General features: G+C 33.5%; 2 protein-coding genes across 2 annotated transcripts; both read right to left on the bottom strand.

Annotated features, from left to right (window-relative positions):
- Nucleotides 1–159: 159 nt before the first annotated feature.
- On the bottom strand, nucleotides 160–9,385 carry LOC130645299 (cytotoxic granule associated RNA binding protein TIA1-like). The gene is made up of 13 exons (XM_057451251.1): nucleotides 9,212–9,385; nucleotides 4,866–4,900; nucleotides 4,527–4,647; nucleotides 4,087–4,185; nucleotides 3,471–3,531; nucleotides 3,021–3,108; nucleotides 2,405–2,480; nucleotides 2,169–2,265; nucleotides 1,813–1,899; nucleotides 1,261–1,348; nucleotides 1,010–1,085; nucleotides 754–909; nucleotides 160–500 (listed from the first exon to the last, which is right to left on the bottom strand). The coding sequence occupies exons 1-13, from the start codon at nucleotides 9,215–9,217 to the stop codon at nucleotides 264–266; spliced, it is 1,227 nt and encodes a 408-aa protein (XP_057307234.1). The 5' UTR covers nucleotides 9,218–9,385; the 3' UTR covers nucleotides 160–263.
- Nucleotides 9,386–11,038: 1,653 nt separating this feature from the next.
- Nucleotides 11,039–12,781, bottom strand: LOC130645300 (procathepsin L-like). Its single transcript, XM_057451252.1, has 5 exons — nucleotides 12,501–12,781; nucleotides 12,144–12,344; nucleotides 11,820–12,011; nucleotides 11,432–11,712; nucleotides 11,039–11,271 (listed from the first exon to the last, which is right to left on the bottom strand). The coding sequence occupies exons 1-5, from the start codon at nucleotides 12,732–12,734 to the stop codon at nucleotides 11,172–11,174; spliced, it is 1,008 nt and encodes a 335-aa protein (XP_057307235.1). The 5' UTR covers nucleotides 12,735–12,781; the 3' UTR covers nucleotides 11,039–11,171.
- Between the last annotated feature and the right edge of the window lie 3,357 nt (nucleotides 12,782–16,138).

A 16,138-nucleotide genomic window follows, 5' to 3' on the forward strand; every position in this document is an offset into this window, starting at 1 on the left:
AAGTAATATTGAGACGTTGATTTTCGAGTGTGGAAAAAATATTAGGACGTTCTTTGAAAGCATAAATTACATCGAGACGCTGTTTAAGCGGAGGCATAACACAGAGATGCCAAGCTCTTTTTAACCAACTAAGAGGTTAACCTTACAAAAAAAGAAATATTAAAAAATGTAGTATTTCTCATTTTACGACTTTTACAATACATTGCAAAACCTTCGCAACAAAATCTTCCCCTTAACATCATTTTAACGGTGTAACAAAGAAATCAACTTTGATAGCCATTATTGTAATCGCCTTGCTCTGGTGGAGATTGTTGTTGCTGCAATGCTCCATTCTCTTGCTGCGGCTGTTGCTGTTGATAGGCCGGTTGTTGGTACGGATATTGGTACCCCTGTTGCTGTTGTGCACCTTGTGGTTGCTGTCCGCCCTGCATTTGTTGCTGGTACATTTGCTGCTGATATTGCATCCAGTATTGATAATAATAAGCTTGATTGTATTGCATCTAAAAGAAACAACGGTAAACAATAACAAAAGCATTTTATTGTTGTTGATAAACGAAAGTAAGAAGTCGATAACTGCTTGTGCCACAGCGTACATTTTAACTTTTTCGCTTATTTGTACATCGCATCTGTTTATTTGAAACAAGCATTTTCTATTTTTTTATCCAAGCAAAAGCACAACAGAACCCCAGCTGTCATTGACAAGAAAAACAAAATTTTCACAAATTCATTGCATACCAAACCAATGCGACTTACCATGTATTGCATGTATTGTTGAGGCGTCATTTGACTTTGATTATCTTGCGTATTCGTTTGACTTTGACCATACATATGACTTGAAGTATTATGATGGCGTCCACCACCTCCACCACCTGAATATCCGGAATCTCCACCATCTTTACCCCACCAACACTAAATAAACAAAATAAATGAGATAAAGAGAAGGTTCTAACATCTCTGTTCTAACTAATAAAATGTTTCACGCAACAAAATGTTCGAAGAAACAACCAACTTTTAAAATAGCGCCATTTAATTCTGAACCATTTGTTTTCACAATAGCAGTAGTTGCTGCAGCATGACTATCAAATCTGAAAAAGAAAGAGAAAATATAAAAAAGGGAAGCTTATTCAGAGAAATGTTAGAGTAGATTGTACAATCATAACTGCGGATGAGAAACTTGAAAGACAGACTACCTTCTGTACAGAATGACAACCCTAACATTCGTAAAAGGAAATTCCAATAGGTTTCGACAAAAAAACTTACTTAATAAACGCGAAATTTTTTCCTTCGAATACTCTTGGGTTGCCCATTATTTTTCCATACGATTCGAAATGCTTATAAAGCAAATCCTCTAAGGAATAAAACGTTAGAAACTCAATAAGAAAAAGCATAAAAACTTATCAATATACACATTTGTAAAAGAGAAAATAGGCATCGAAAATAAGACAATGGCATCGATAAAATGACACACGATATATAAAAACAAACGCACGATAATCAGAGAAAAGCATCGATAAATAAAAACAAAGGCATTGATAAATAAAATAAACGCAGACCAACGCATCAATTAAAAAAGACAAACGCATGGAAAGATGAAGGGAACAAAACAAGAAGAACGCAATAATAAATAAAAACAAACACAAGCGCATCGATAAAAGAAGAAAAACGCATTAAATTTAAAAAAAATCAACTTCTCGATGAATAAGCGCATCGATAAAGGACGCTTCGATAATAGAGAAAGAAGAAACTCGTAAAAAACAGCTAATAACTAAAGATATACCTATGGCATTCAATTATTATAAGTAAGTTACCTACCTGATATTCTGTCAGGAAGATTTGTGACGTACACTGTAGTGTTGTCAGGCTTCGACTCATTGAATACTTCATCGTAGTCAAGTGAGGCTGTCAAAAAAGAATAAACAATGCTCGGAGACCGCATCCAAAAAAAAATCTAAAAATTTAACAACCGCCCAAATATTCTTTCCAATCATAAAAAATTTTTAAAAGCAAACTGAAAATTAGAGCATGATTTCATCGAAAAGAAGTACGAGGTTTCTATACTGGAAAATACCATAATCACCAAAAACAAACTGTTACTGGAATAAAAAAATAGCAATTTTTAAAAATAAAAAAAGTGAAACTTATCACAAAAGCGTCATATTTAGACGTACAGGGCTGTGTCTTTTGGTTCCTGGTGGCCCAGTTTGTTTTTATTGGTCTTCGTTTCAACATAGCGCCATGCATTTCCCTGATAGCTCTCTCAGCGTCCTGTAGGAGAAAATATTTATCAATTAAAGTTTATATAACACGCAAGTATCATTAACAATACATAAAAAAATAAATTGTTTGCATGTTACAGCAGTGGCATGTGGTCAAACAAAACAGTGTTAAATATAGTCCTACTAACCGGTTTGTTAGTGAAAGATATAAAACCGTAATTTTTACTCTTGTCCGTCACAGGGTCTCTAACAACTTTGGCATTTCTACAGATAAACAAAAACAGGGTTAGGATCACAGCTTGTCTGGTTAACTAATGCTAGAACAGAAAAAATAATTAATAAACTTACGGGAAAGAAAAAACTGATGTGAATGAAAATTTAAATTTTGATTCCAAATGTATAAAATAGTAAAAAATGTAAAAAAAAGAATGTAAAAGTAAAAGTAAGTAAACTGGAAATTACTCTGCGGAGGAGGATTGTCGTTATGTCTCTCCAGAACTAGTTTGGCAGCATGAGCCATCTACAATAACATTATTACATTGTTAAACACACACAGGAAAGGGTTTTAGGTGTAGTAAAAAATAAAAATAAGATAAATCCATGTTTGTTTTTTTGGAATTTCACATCAGCTATGTTTTCTGCAAATGCGTATTAGCAATTATTTTGAAAACAAGGTTGCTTCTAAACACGTATCATTTTTTATGTCCAAAAAAGAAAATTTACCATCTAAATTCAATGCGTTGGACTTCGATAGTTTTAATACATAAAAAAACGCGTCATATGAACTAAACACAATCAACTTACAATATTTCACCAAACGGATCGAAAGCTTGTCGTAGCTCTGCATCGCAAATATCATCATCCAAATCGCCAACAAATATGGTTACACTTGCTATAAAAATAAACTTGAAGTAATACACCGCAATGTTGGAATAAAATGTGTGAGCATGCTAAATTTTGATCTAGAAATGTCTCACATCATCAGTCAATATTAAATTATAAGAGGCGACAATCAAATGTCGTATTTTTAAATTTCACGCTGTTTCCTGAGTTGCAGCACTTTTAACAAGTACCAAAAATTCATGGTTAGCATTATAGCAAAGCATTAATGAGAATCTTTTAAAAAGGTATACGTACCAAGACGAATCATCCTCAAAGCAATAATGTTCAAATGAGTGGTAATCATAGAAGCATAGTTTGACAACTATCTGATAAATAGTAATTGCAAACAACAAAAAGTTAAGTAATACTCACAACCAATGACTTTCGGCATGCCTCCATTTGTAGAGTTTGTTGCCCAATTTACCTTTACTTTCTAAAAAAACAATAAAATAGCACAACCTTATAATTTATGGTTAAGATAGAATTTCATACTTGCTGTTACACACTGTGCAAAAAAGATAGTAGCTGCAGTCAACAATGACACCTCACAGAAAGAAGGTCAGAATATACTTTAAAAAAGGTAGGGTTCAATTGGTACTTGAGACTTTTCGCACATTAGAATTTTCTGTTCTGAGTGGGGGAGGGGTTATTATAGAATATATGAAATACTTTCATAACATTACTAAGGCAGCCTCTACAAATTAATTTTATTTCGGTCTCCGGTCTAGCCTTTATAAAATGTTCAAATACATGATTTTAAGTGAAAATCATTTCGGTGTTGATTTTATTTCACTTAATACGACTTACCCAAAATAAAACTATTGTGCATGTTTACAAAGTTATAGTGGTTGTGTACAATGGTACGGATGTAAAAGATGATTTATTGCAGTTTGAAATCCCATTCTGGTAAATCTTATTTCTGGTCCACAAAAAGGCTTCCTAGGCAAGCAAAGGTTTACATGCATATATTGAATCAAAGGAATGTTACCTTTCCACAAAATTCTCTACCATTCAAAAAAGTCATAGCTTGACTTGCTGATAGATTGTCATCAAAATGAACGAAACAGTACCCGTCTGGACCTTGCATCTAAAAAAAAGTTTATATTAAAAATTATAAAATCTCTTACCTTTTGACTAGTAAAAAAAAAGTTGCCACATTTATTATCATTGTAATTTTTTAAATATCGAAAACAGTTGTCCACACAATGCTTAAAAAATTGCTTTGAAAAAGTTTTTATCATAGCTAACAACTATTAGAACATGCAACAACATAAGAACAAATTCCTAAATGCATCCCTTTAAAAAATTATGAAATAAAAAAATCTTGAAAAGCACTCACAAAAGTGAAAAATATTAGTTATTTCTGGTATTAAAAGCAGCTTTGAAAGAATTTGCATAAAAATATTAGATAAAAAATTAAACCCTTACTGGATCATTTGGTGCAAAAACCTTTGCTGACTGAATTTTGTCTTTGATGTGGGATAAACCAGTTTTTAATATATTTAACATCATCACATCAGTGACACGACGATCAAGGTTGCCAACATACCTATCCATTTAAAGTTTAACCAATTAATTAAGAGCCATTTTCTGCAACAGTCATGCACTCAAAAAAGCAAGGTTTTTAAAACACTACATTTTTACTCATGTTTACTATGGTTTTAGGGATTCTGCTTGATTTTGGTTTGCAGTTTAGATTTTATGGCTGTTTCAATATTTGCTATTTTAGGGCCTTTTTACATATAACCAAAAACAATAACTACTTACAACACAGTGGCTGATGGATCTGGGGCATCTGAAGGCTAAAAATAAATATTAAAGGTAGTGTCTGCTAAAAAATAATAGTTTACTTAGTTGAGCATAAAAGTACATAAAGTACAAATTTGCTGTCTCAGTCCTTTAAATAATCATCAGAGGCAACAATATTATTTAATAAAGTTCAAACTTTCCTGCTTGCTCACCTTCAACACACGCTACTTTTTATTTATAATCTTTAAAACGAATACGAGACTGTTATAATATGTACTGCATGACGTAGAGCTTTGTATAGAAAAAATTAAAACAAAATTATTCCTATGCTTTTTTTAATCCAAGCACAAAATGAAGCAAACTAATAATGTTACCCCCCATTTACAAACGAGACAAAAACTAAATGAATTATTTATAAGCGCATGTGTCAAGTCTGGAAAATTTTCTGTGTGTCAAAGAAAAAAATTAATGAAGAAAAGCAAGAAGAATAAAACAAGGATATAGTTTATTAATTTTTCCTCCAAAAAGGCAAATTAATTATAAACAGTCTTCTAAATTAAACGAAGATAGCAAAGTTTTCTTCGTTTTGCATGCTGAGTAAACTTGTTTCAAAATCGACCGTGAGAATAGGCCTTAAGAAAAAATTTGCGCGGAAGATTCTCTATACAGTGTTTACCGAAACAGATATGTTTCTTCATTTCGTGATTTTACAATATATTGGCGTGCTGGCATTGGTTGTGAGAATAACAGTAAAAAGAACAAAAACAAAAGTTTTTTTTCTCGCATCCTACTGAACCAAGCGTAAGGGCTGCTTGGGTTAGGGCAATCAGCAGGAAAAATCTTTCAAATAATGTCTTATGTTCTGATCATTTTGACAGGGAGAAAGATTTTGACCTGCTGGGAAATGCAGAACAGACTGCACTACACATCTAGACCTGTTTTAAACGACTTCTTGTGAAAGGCGCGGCACCATCTCGTTTCCCCCACAAGCAACAAATAGAAAAGGCGTGACCAACTTTAAAGAAGAGAGCTGAAAAGAGCATTCAAAACGAGGTATATTGTTATTACTCCTATTATTAACATTTCCTTCTTTTTTCGCATTCTTCGAAGCAAAAAAAGAATGGAGTGAATGCTGTTATTAAGATTGTTTCATTTTTTTGCAATGCTTGTTTTAAAGGTTATTGAAGCAGCGTTTCAAGAGACTTCTCTAAATAAAGAAACTAGCAATTCCTTAGCTGTCGACTTTGACAGCATGAATGAAAGATTTTCAATAGGCGTGCTAACAGAAAGAGAAGATCGCGGAAGTCAATATAAACACCCGTTATTACGAAGCATTGGTGTTCAAGCTGGACCTGAGGCTGCTATTTCCTTGTGTCAAACAGAACAAGAAGAAACATCGTTGGTTGTTTTTAAATTTTCTTTCCTTAGAAATGCGCTATAGATGAAGAACGGGAGATAAAACCATTATTCTTTGTGGCATATTCAAAGCCAACAAAACGATTTGTGGCCAAGGTGGTAAAAGAAGAAAAAAATTACAACTACTTGTCGAACATTATAAAAAAAATGACTGCCAGCGCTACCAAAAAAAGAAAGAGAGCAAGAATGACCGACAAAAGCGTCAGCTGGAACGTAAAGTTGCACCAAAAGAAAGGCCTTCTCGCGACGAATTAATCGAAAGATCGCTAAAATATTAGAATTGTGAAATATAACTTGTTTTTATTTCACAGCAAAAGCCTATAACTATCATCTTGATATTTTAACTTAATAAAAAACACTTCAAAGATCAAGTTAAATTTAAAGGTGTTGAAGCGTATTAAGAACAATTTTTTCCTGAATTCTGTAAAAATAAAAACACATTTAAGCTCTGCTAAAACTATGTTCTTAAAAAAAAGCTAAATTATTTTTATAATCCAATTAAAAATAATGCTAGGAAATAAGTTTGGGTTCAGTGTTCTCACTCGCCTTGCGCGTCTGGGTTTCTATACAAATGTCTACATCAAATGCATAATTACGCATATTAAATTCTTTACCCAATTCTTTTATGCGCAAGTTATTTAAAAAGTTGAGCGCTGTGTTTCAACATGGCCAACAGTGAGGAAAATATTAAAAGGAAAGAAAAACTAAAATATCAGGAAGCCATTCATTTTATCTTTTGAACGCCTTAAACCCAACCACCTGTGCAAGCATAAGCAAAAGGAAATCTGAAATGGTTTAGAAAATTGTCCCAGCAAGGACAACATGCTTGTGAATTCAGAAACTGTCAATAAGAACCTCCCTTTTTACAAATTCATCCTTTATTTCAATCTAAGAAAATTTAAAATGAAATGTCCTGAAAGTGCATAGGAGAGAGTGGAAGTGAATTAATAAAACGTGTTAAAGACCACATGAGAAGAGACCACAACTCTCATGTAGTACTCTTTAGAGACTGGGCACAAAAAACTTACAATGCAAGATATAACAAATATATACAAAACACTAAAATTATTTTAAAAGGAAGGTCTCAGAGAACGGAGAAGAAAAGAGTATGTTACAGACTTGATACCAACATGCCATAAAGGTGCTGCAAGTGAAGCTTAACACAATGATGCAAAAACAAAATACAAGAATTTGAACAAGGCAATTTATATATCTGTACATTGAATACGCAGAATATATTAAACACCTGCAGAATGTGAACATATGACATGGTATAGGAGTGGAGAAAATGTCAACGTGAAAGAAACTCAGAAAAATGGAGATATTACTGACCTCAAAAAGATGGATGAGATGATAATACCAATAGAAGGTGTTAATGTTTGTAATGACGTCAATATAAATACTACTTCACAGTTGTATATAGATGGGAAATAAAATGACCATAAGTACAAAAAATATACTGTTAGCTTTATAGAGAGAATTGTAAAGAGAATTTATATCCTGGAATGTTCTCTTCTCATGGCAAAATTTTGTCTTGGGTTGTTTTAGTTTAATAACCAACAATTCCAGGATCAAGTTCTTATAAAAAAAGATGTTGTATATTTTGTTTTGTTTTAAGAACCTTTTTTTCCTCTAGACATCTTTCTAAATGCATTCTTTTTTACAAGAAGCAGGGATATGTGATATTTCAAGCTACTATTATGTGGCTTGAAATATCCCTACAAAACCACATCTCTACATAATCAATTATACACACGGTACTATGACTTCTCACAGCAAATTAAGAAATTATTGGAAAGATTTATCTCAATGTCTAGAAATAAATAAAAAAAATACAACCTTACAACTGCAGTGTAAGTAACAATTATTTTTAGATTTTTAAAAGTTCAGCTTCACACATTATACGTTGTTTTATGTCAGCACAGAAAAATATTTTTAAATTTCCTATTTATATAAAAAAGAATAAAAAGATGCATGTTTCGAAAAAAAACATATTCTTTACAAAAAAAAATGGGTTAAATTAATTTTGCAGAAGTGCTGACTAGGTTAACTAGGTATATGTCATTTGTTTACATTCTTGCATTTGATGAACTAGATTGTTTGGGAAAAGAAGGTCCCCATTACTGCTGAAACGAGGGTGCCGATAAGCCGCATACGCCGTAAAAAGTGTAGGCGTTTTCGGGCGAGTTCAGCGTTTTGAAAAAAATTCAAGTATTTGCTCGAAAAAACCTGCATAGGCCCAAACAATGCCCCCCCCCCCCAAAAAAAAAAAAGACAGACACTAATATGATTCAAAAAAACTATAAAAATTAAAAAAAAAATACTATGTGGTAGCGAAGTTCTTAAAAGAACTGTTTTGATGGTTTTTGACAAAGTTTACTTTATAAATAACTTATACATAAAGTTTATTAACTCCTTTCTCTTCAAGCGCCTTCTTCCCAACTATTGTCTGCATGGTTTGTTACAAGGAATTGCATTTCGGGAATGTCCCGGGCTAGTTCGGGGAAGTGCGGGCGGTTTCGGGGGTCAACCGCCAATTTTATTTGAGAAGTCGCCCGAACTCGCCTGTATATATGCAGACTTTTGCGGCTTATCGGCACCCTCTTCTGCTGAAGGTAGCTATACCACACTTATGGCAGATGATACATTATCTATGTATGAGCAAAAGTTTTGAGATAGGTGGTAGCTATATATATAACTCTTTTTATTAATGCATCATCTAATATTAAGTTTCTCTTTGTTGTTTGCCTTTAACATAACAGATTCAAAATCCTTAAATAACTTAAGTATACTTACAATACTCTGTATTACTTCTTCACAGAAATGTCTTACTTGAAGAAAAGTCTTTTGGGCTATTTATATGGTAAAAATTCCCTTTTTCCAGGCATTAATCTGGAACTGGATGGCTATGCTAGATGGCTATAGCTATATACTATAGCTGAACTTACCTCCATTTTTGTGTATATGTGTAATCAGTAGCCTAAAACAACACGCTCTATTTTCTAACAAAAGATATGCATTTGAATGATATTCCAGTCACATTCGTTTCTTTCTCACACTGGTGACCGGCCTCCCGCACTTGGTTTCTTCGGGTTCCTTCTTTCTTGATTTGTTTCAGCCCGACCGTAGAATCCCAAAACAAGCGGCCCTGGTCAAAAAGGAAAAAAAATTGACCCGCGGTTTCTAAACGGCAAATCAAATTTAAATTAAAAGGCCATCAGGCCCTTTAATTTAAATGTAAACGACTGTGTCAACTATTTTTTATATATATTCATATATACTATAAATAATCTTATGAATTAATAGGTGATATTTTTTTTACCGCAGTTATAACATTCCGACACAGAACGCTCCCATGCGTGACCAATAATTCTGCATTCATGCGGCATATATAAAGCAACCGATATGAAAACAAAAATGTTGCAAAATTTAAACTCTTAACAGATAGCCGTAAAGCCAATGTTTGAACGACGAATTCTCTTCCTCTTTGTTATAATTGCGACGTTTCTTATTTATATAAATTATATTTTATTGCGCAGAAGTAAAGGAGAAATTCTCGAAGAACCGCAATATAAATCTAACATTAGTGAAAATCATTCTTTGGATAGCCGGTGTTGCAATGTTTTGTTTTGTTCTACAGAAGGGAAATGGATTTTGCGTTCAAATATCACTGCGAAAGATTTTGACGAAGTACTTGAATCAAACAAGGAGTTAAGATCGCGAAAGGGGTGGCCGGAAGACCTATTTCGAAGTGACTCTAAATGCGGAAAGAAACACCCGCTATCAAGATTGATACGTAGAAACAGTACGAGGATATCCTACCCGGATATCTCTTCACAATGTAACCCGCTAAGTAATTTAACATGTTGCAACGAAAACAAAGGGTTATGCGGAAAAGGCCCTAGATTCTGTGATTGTAATGGATGTATTGATTATGCAAGGTATCTTAATGCAGAATTATCAATGTGGCAATCAGATCTTCAATGCCCTTTATATGAACCAACGTCATACGACAGCTGCTCCTTTTTAGCAACAAAATTTACTTCTGTAACATTTATCGGAGATTCTTTAGTCCGGCACGTATTTTCAGCATTTTTGCTGCTTTTAACAGGAGACTTAAAATATGGTGCTTTGAAACAGAGGCTAAAGCAAACGAATAGGGAATACTGCAAAGGGGAAAACCAATTTGTTGACAGTTCTTGCCATGTTAAGCTTGCAACAAAGTGGTTTGATATAAAGGAAAACCCGTCCTATTGTAATCACACAGAAGATAAAGTGAAAATTTCATTCGTGCAAGCTTACAGTACACGCCATAAAAATCTAGCAATTGACACAATCGAAAAAGCTCTAAAAGAAAAAAGACCATTGATTTTCGTTGGCATAGGAATTCATGACAACTTTAACTCAACAAAGGTAATAAAGGATTTTCTGAAACCAATACTCGGCATCCGTTTTCCTTACAAGACTTCAAATCCTATCTTTGTATGGTTAAATACGCATGCTGCTGGGCCATTAAAGCCCATAGAATTTCAGGAAACCCAAGGCAACAAGCAGATAATAAAATTCAATAAAATTTTAAAACAGTATTGTTCCATAAACTCCTTGCTGATATTTGACGCTTTTAATATCACAGAAGGTTTACATAGTTTTGACGGCACTCACTATGGAAGTGTATTAAACTTGTTTAAAGTAGCTCTGCTACTGGATGGATTAAAAACAGTTGCTTAAGTTTTGTTGACCAAATTGATGAACGTTTTAAAGAGAAACAGGCGGAATTAATTTGAATTTTTTTCTTTTTATATGTATACAAAAAGTGCATTTCCTATTCTATTAAATTCACAGAAGTTATTTACATTAAAATGTTAACATACAAAATAAACACCATGAAAACATGAATTTTATGTAGAATTAAACCAACGGATAACTGGCTTTTGTTGCTACTCCGCATTGGTTGTTTCTGTTTCTTGCCATTTTGATGTAACCAGCATCGCCCCAAGTTGTGGCCCAACTAAAAAAGGAATCACACAAAAAATTAAATATTTTTTTAGCAAAAGGAGTGGAACATATTGATGTTGATTTAATATTGATAGTGACTCATAAAATTGTTACCCACAATTGTCTTTTTTTTAAAAAATTGGATGAACATTGTTTGATTAGTAAACACTCACCTGTTCTTAACTAACCAGTAATCTTCACCATTCTCAGTTCCGTAACCCACAATTAAAACAGCATGATCTAAGTTAGCAAGACCATTTCCACATAACGGTTCAATGTAAACTCCTGATCGATAACTCATGAAAGAAGGGTGAGTGGCATCAATTGCAATAGAAATGGGACCAACAGTCGCAACAGCAACTTTAAGTGCATTTTCGTCACCTGATGGTAAATCATAGAAGCCCGTGTCTGTGGCTGTATTGTATTTTGCATTATAGTAACAGTAACCAAGTTCCTGAATTGTAACAAAGAGGAATATCATTATACAAAAATTTGAATTTCTTCATAGACTCCAATGAGAAATAAAAAATTAAAATCATTATACAAGCTCAAAAAACTTACTCTTGCATAATAAGGATACCCTGATTCACTGTCAATTCCACGATTATCTCTGATATACTTAAAGGAATTGTCCATCCATCCACCTCGACAACCTTCATTACCATATGACTTTGTACAGTCCACCAGATTTTGTTCACTTAGGTCAGGAAGCCTTCCTGTTTTTTTGAATGTTTGCCCTTCCAATGATCCAGTCTACAAGAAAACGTAAATAAATAGAATTATATGTTAATAGCATATACAATAAGAAGTTGTTTGCCTGATGTCATATATATATTGTCAGTAAACAATAGAAAGAAAGCATTGCTAAGGAGTGATTACACTTACAGAACTAAATGACCAACATGATCCACATTGTCCTTGATTTTTTACAGCAGTGACATATCCTTCATTTCTCCAGTCAACAGTGTCTGGAATATTGACATTGGATGGAGGGAGCCATGTAGAACCTTCTGTAACATTACCCTCAAGGATGTGTTTAGGTAATTTAAAACATCCTCCCATTTGTTCTCTAAACTCTTGATGTGTCTAAAACATATACATAAAACAATAGCCAAATTTATACACTTCTTATGGTAACCTATGGTTGGTTAAACTCATAGAATTACTTACGTTTCCAAGCAAAAATAATTTTATATATTAACAGAGGAAAATTATATGGTTAGCTGGGTAAAATTTACTTACAAGATCTGAATATTGATTTATCCCTTTTTTAAATTTATTGTTGGCATTGTTATTATGCTCAAGTATTTCTTTCAAATGTTGCTTCCAGATAAAATAACGACCACTTTCTTCATGCTTTTTGGGATAAAACTTTCCAAATTTCAACTTGAATTCTCTCCAAAGAGGATCTTCATTTGGATGTTCACAGCTGGCAATAATGGCCAATGCCACAACAAAGATGGCAGTGATGATCATGTTTTAAAAATTTATTACAACTAAAAAAAAGTTTCATTAATTGAAAGACAATGAAACCGAACTTGAAACAAAATATTATTTTGTACATCAAAAACATTAGCAACTTAGCTATAAGTATTAGATAGAATTTGTCTGTTGAGTCCAATTGCTCCTTCTGAGAAATAAGAAAAAACTAACTTAGCGCTAGCTAGCTTAGTTAACACATCCCAGCTAAATACTCGAGTAAAAGACTGCGCTCTTTTAAACCCTCCGAATCCTGGTAATAATTACTCCCTTTTGACACTTGACTGTCTTGTGATACTCAGTTGTTTAATTAGTGCGCAACAACAACGTCAAAACCATTCAATACACCTTTACGATAATTTATTTGTTCATGCGTTCCTACGGCTCTCCCTCGTTTTACAATCTCGGAAAAAAAGAGGTATCTATTTCTTTCAAATTCTCAGGAAACGTTAATAATAATAAGATACAACTTATGTGCACTTTTCATTAAAAACAAAACGCGGCAAGAAAAGTTATCACGAAAAAACGTGTTTTCTCATTAATAAACTCTTATAAAAGTGTGATGTTTACCTCCTCGGATCGTGAAATAGGCTGCGATGGAGTGTTAGTTTTCCCGAATTATCGTAAAGGTATATTCATTGCGCCAAAGAGAATCACACAACGAGTAATCACATGATAACGCATAGTTTCAAATTATGATCTTAAACATTTAGTGACCTCGTACGATAACACTGTGCACAACCTCGTTCCAGGCTTTACTCAAACAACCTGGTCCCATGGGCACTATCCTAGACTGGGAGAGACTGAAATACCGTAATGATCCGAACAAGCGCCTTGTGGGCGCTTATTAAATTTTTGGATATTTTACAGGGCCCTTAATCGAGGGAGGCACTTAAAAAATGCTGGGCGCTTTATAAACTTTTCCTGATTATTGTGTACAAATTAAAGACAACGGTAATTTTCAATTTTGTTTTTTTCCTAAAAAATAAAACTGAACAAAAGATGTAACAAAATGAAATTTAGTCTTTCTAGGTTTTTTTAGAAAAGATTGTATAGGAAATTTCCTATTTATGTAATATAGAAAAGTTGTTCAAAACATAAAATATGGGTTTTTTCATTCTCAATATAAGAAATTAAAATTTTCAAATACGCTTCCAGTTTCTCAAGGTAGTTTTCGATTAAGCTTAATAAGTGCTGGGCAATTATTGAGCTTTGAGGAAATTACCTGGATGCTTATTCGAGGGGGAGGGGGGGGCGCTTAAAAAATGCTGGGCGCTTAATCGGATCTTTACGGTAATACAATCCAAATAAAATAAACGAAAGCCCTGAGAAATAGGTTGCTTTAGTACGCCTCCTGGAAATACAAAACTCGCGTTTCAAGATTTTACACGGCTGTTTCAGCTAGCGAGATTTCGGAAACTCAGACTGCGCATGTCAAAAAAAAATTTAAAATAAGGACTGGGGCGAGTTGCGCTTAAAAGTAAACAAATTTTAGGGTAGCTAGCACCAGGTTTAATAGGCATTTTAATCACATAAACCAACTTAAGGACTGGAAACTAAGTGGTTTAAATAAAATATAGTCCTATACCAATAAGATTAATTCAAATACAAAGCTATTCGCTTGTTGCCTAGCTAAAACAAAACAAAAACTTTCAACCTCCATTTTGAAGACTGTGGACACCATGCCAACTTAAAGCAAAATATTTTCAGATACGAAGTTATCCCACAGATAATTTTTATAAAAATCATTCAAAGATAGTTACGAGATACGAATAAAAAAAGAACTGTAGGTGTATCAGTACATTACGAATTGATATTGTATCAAACATTAGGTACTTTTTTTTCAAAATTTTTGTTAAAGTTCAAGATGGCTACTGGGGATTTACACCTAGCTCGGTTGAACAAGCTGTGTCGAATATGTGGAAACACTCTGCCTGGACGATCACATATTGTCCAAGAGCACATAAAGAACTTGGACAGTATTTTCAGAGCTGATTTTTATTCTGATCGGGCAGGCATTCACCCAAAAAAATTCTGTCACTCGTGCTTTGCTACAATAAGTAATGTCCTAAAACGTGACTCAGCTACCGCTATTGTGCCTGTTAAATGGTATACACATAAAGACACCGAGTGCAAAACATGCATATTAAGTGCACAAAAAAAGAGAGGTGGCAAACCTATGAAAAGAAGGGGCGGTGGTAACCCAACACACAAAGCTGTGGATTCCGCAGAAAAAACTTGGACACCCCTAGAACTTAATAAAATTTACAGAAAAACCTCTGAACTTTTTGACTATAGTGGAAACGTTCTCTCAGACATAAATATCAGTGAAGGCAACTGGGAACATCTGATTTGTGCTTTGTGTAGCAATATTTTAAAAAGGCCATTAATGATAAACCAATGTAACCACGTGTTTTGTGCCTTGTGTTTAACAAATTGGTTGGAAAATTCAAATAGATGTCCCACCTGCAGCATCCCAACAACACCCGGGGATGTCTCGCCTGGTTTGTGCATTTCCAGGATTTTAAACACACGAGTTGTCAAGGGAACATGTGGTTGTTCATTTAAACTGCTGTCTGCACAATCGCACACATGCTCTCCAGCATTGTCATTTACAACACTAGAGATGATGCAGTTGAGCCCTTCCAAGCCTGTACCGAAAAAGGTAGAAGAATGCATTGCTCATGTGGTTGGAATAAAAATGCAGCAGTCAAACTTTCCGAATAAAACTGTCCAATTGCCCAGTGGAAGTTCACAAGTAAGATTACTTATGTATGGAGTGGACTCAGTAAAAGTGATTTGACATTGACTTTTTTTAACAAGCAACTGATTTTCAAACGGCTGATAAAGCAAAAAATTTTGATCTTAGCAATTTTAAGGCTGAAATCAAAACTGAAAATAAGTTGCTTTTGTATATGTCTATATATGTGCATACCTAGGTTATCATTTTTTTACAATTCCAGTGAAATGTTTCTTATACACATTTTTTATACAAAAAACAAGCCATAATAAGAACAAGACAAATTTTAAAATGTTCAGAGTAAATAATTAAAAATAATAATAAATATAAGTATATAAGTGGCTAGAGGGGTCACAGAATATAGGAAGTTTTGGGGGTCAATAAAAACCATTCTATATATTAGGAGATTTACTAAAATTTTGATGTGCCCACCCTAAATGCTAAGGCGTCTACATCGTTAAGTGATCTTATATAAAAAATGTGTATAACTACTTTATACAAAAATACAAAACTATGCTATGTTATATTAAAAATAATGTACACATAATTGTCTGTAACAATATGATAATTTTAATAGTAATATTACATTTTACATAAAACAAATTAATAACATATGTTCCATATTTTAGCCATTGACAATAACACCCATTAGAATTCCTCG

This window comes from Hydractinia symbiolongicarpus, chromosome 5 (assembly GCF_029227915.1).
Source record: "Hydractinia symbiolongicarpus strain clone_291-10 chromosome 5, HSymV2.1, whole genome shotgun sequence".
NCBI classification, from domain to species: domain Eukaryota; kingdom Metazoa; phylum Cnidaria; class Hydrozoa; order Anthoathecata; family Hydractiniidae; genus Hydractinia; species Hydractinia symbiolongicarpus.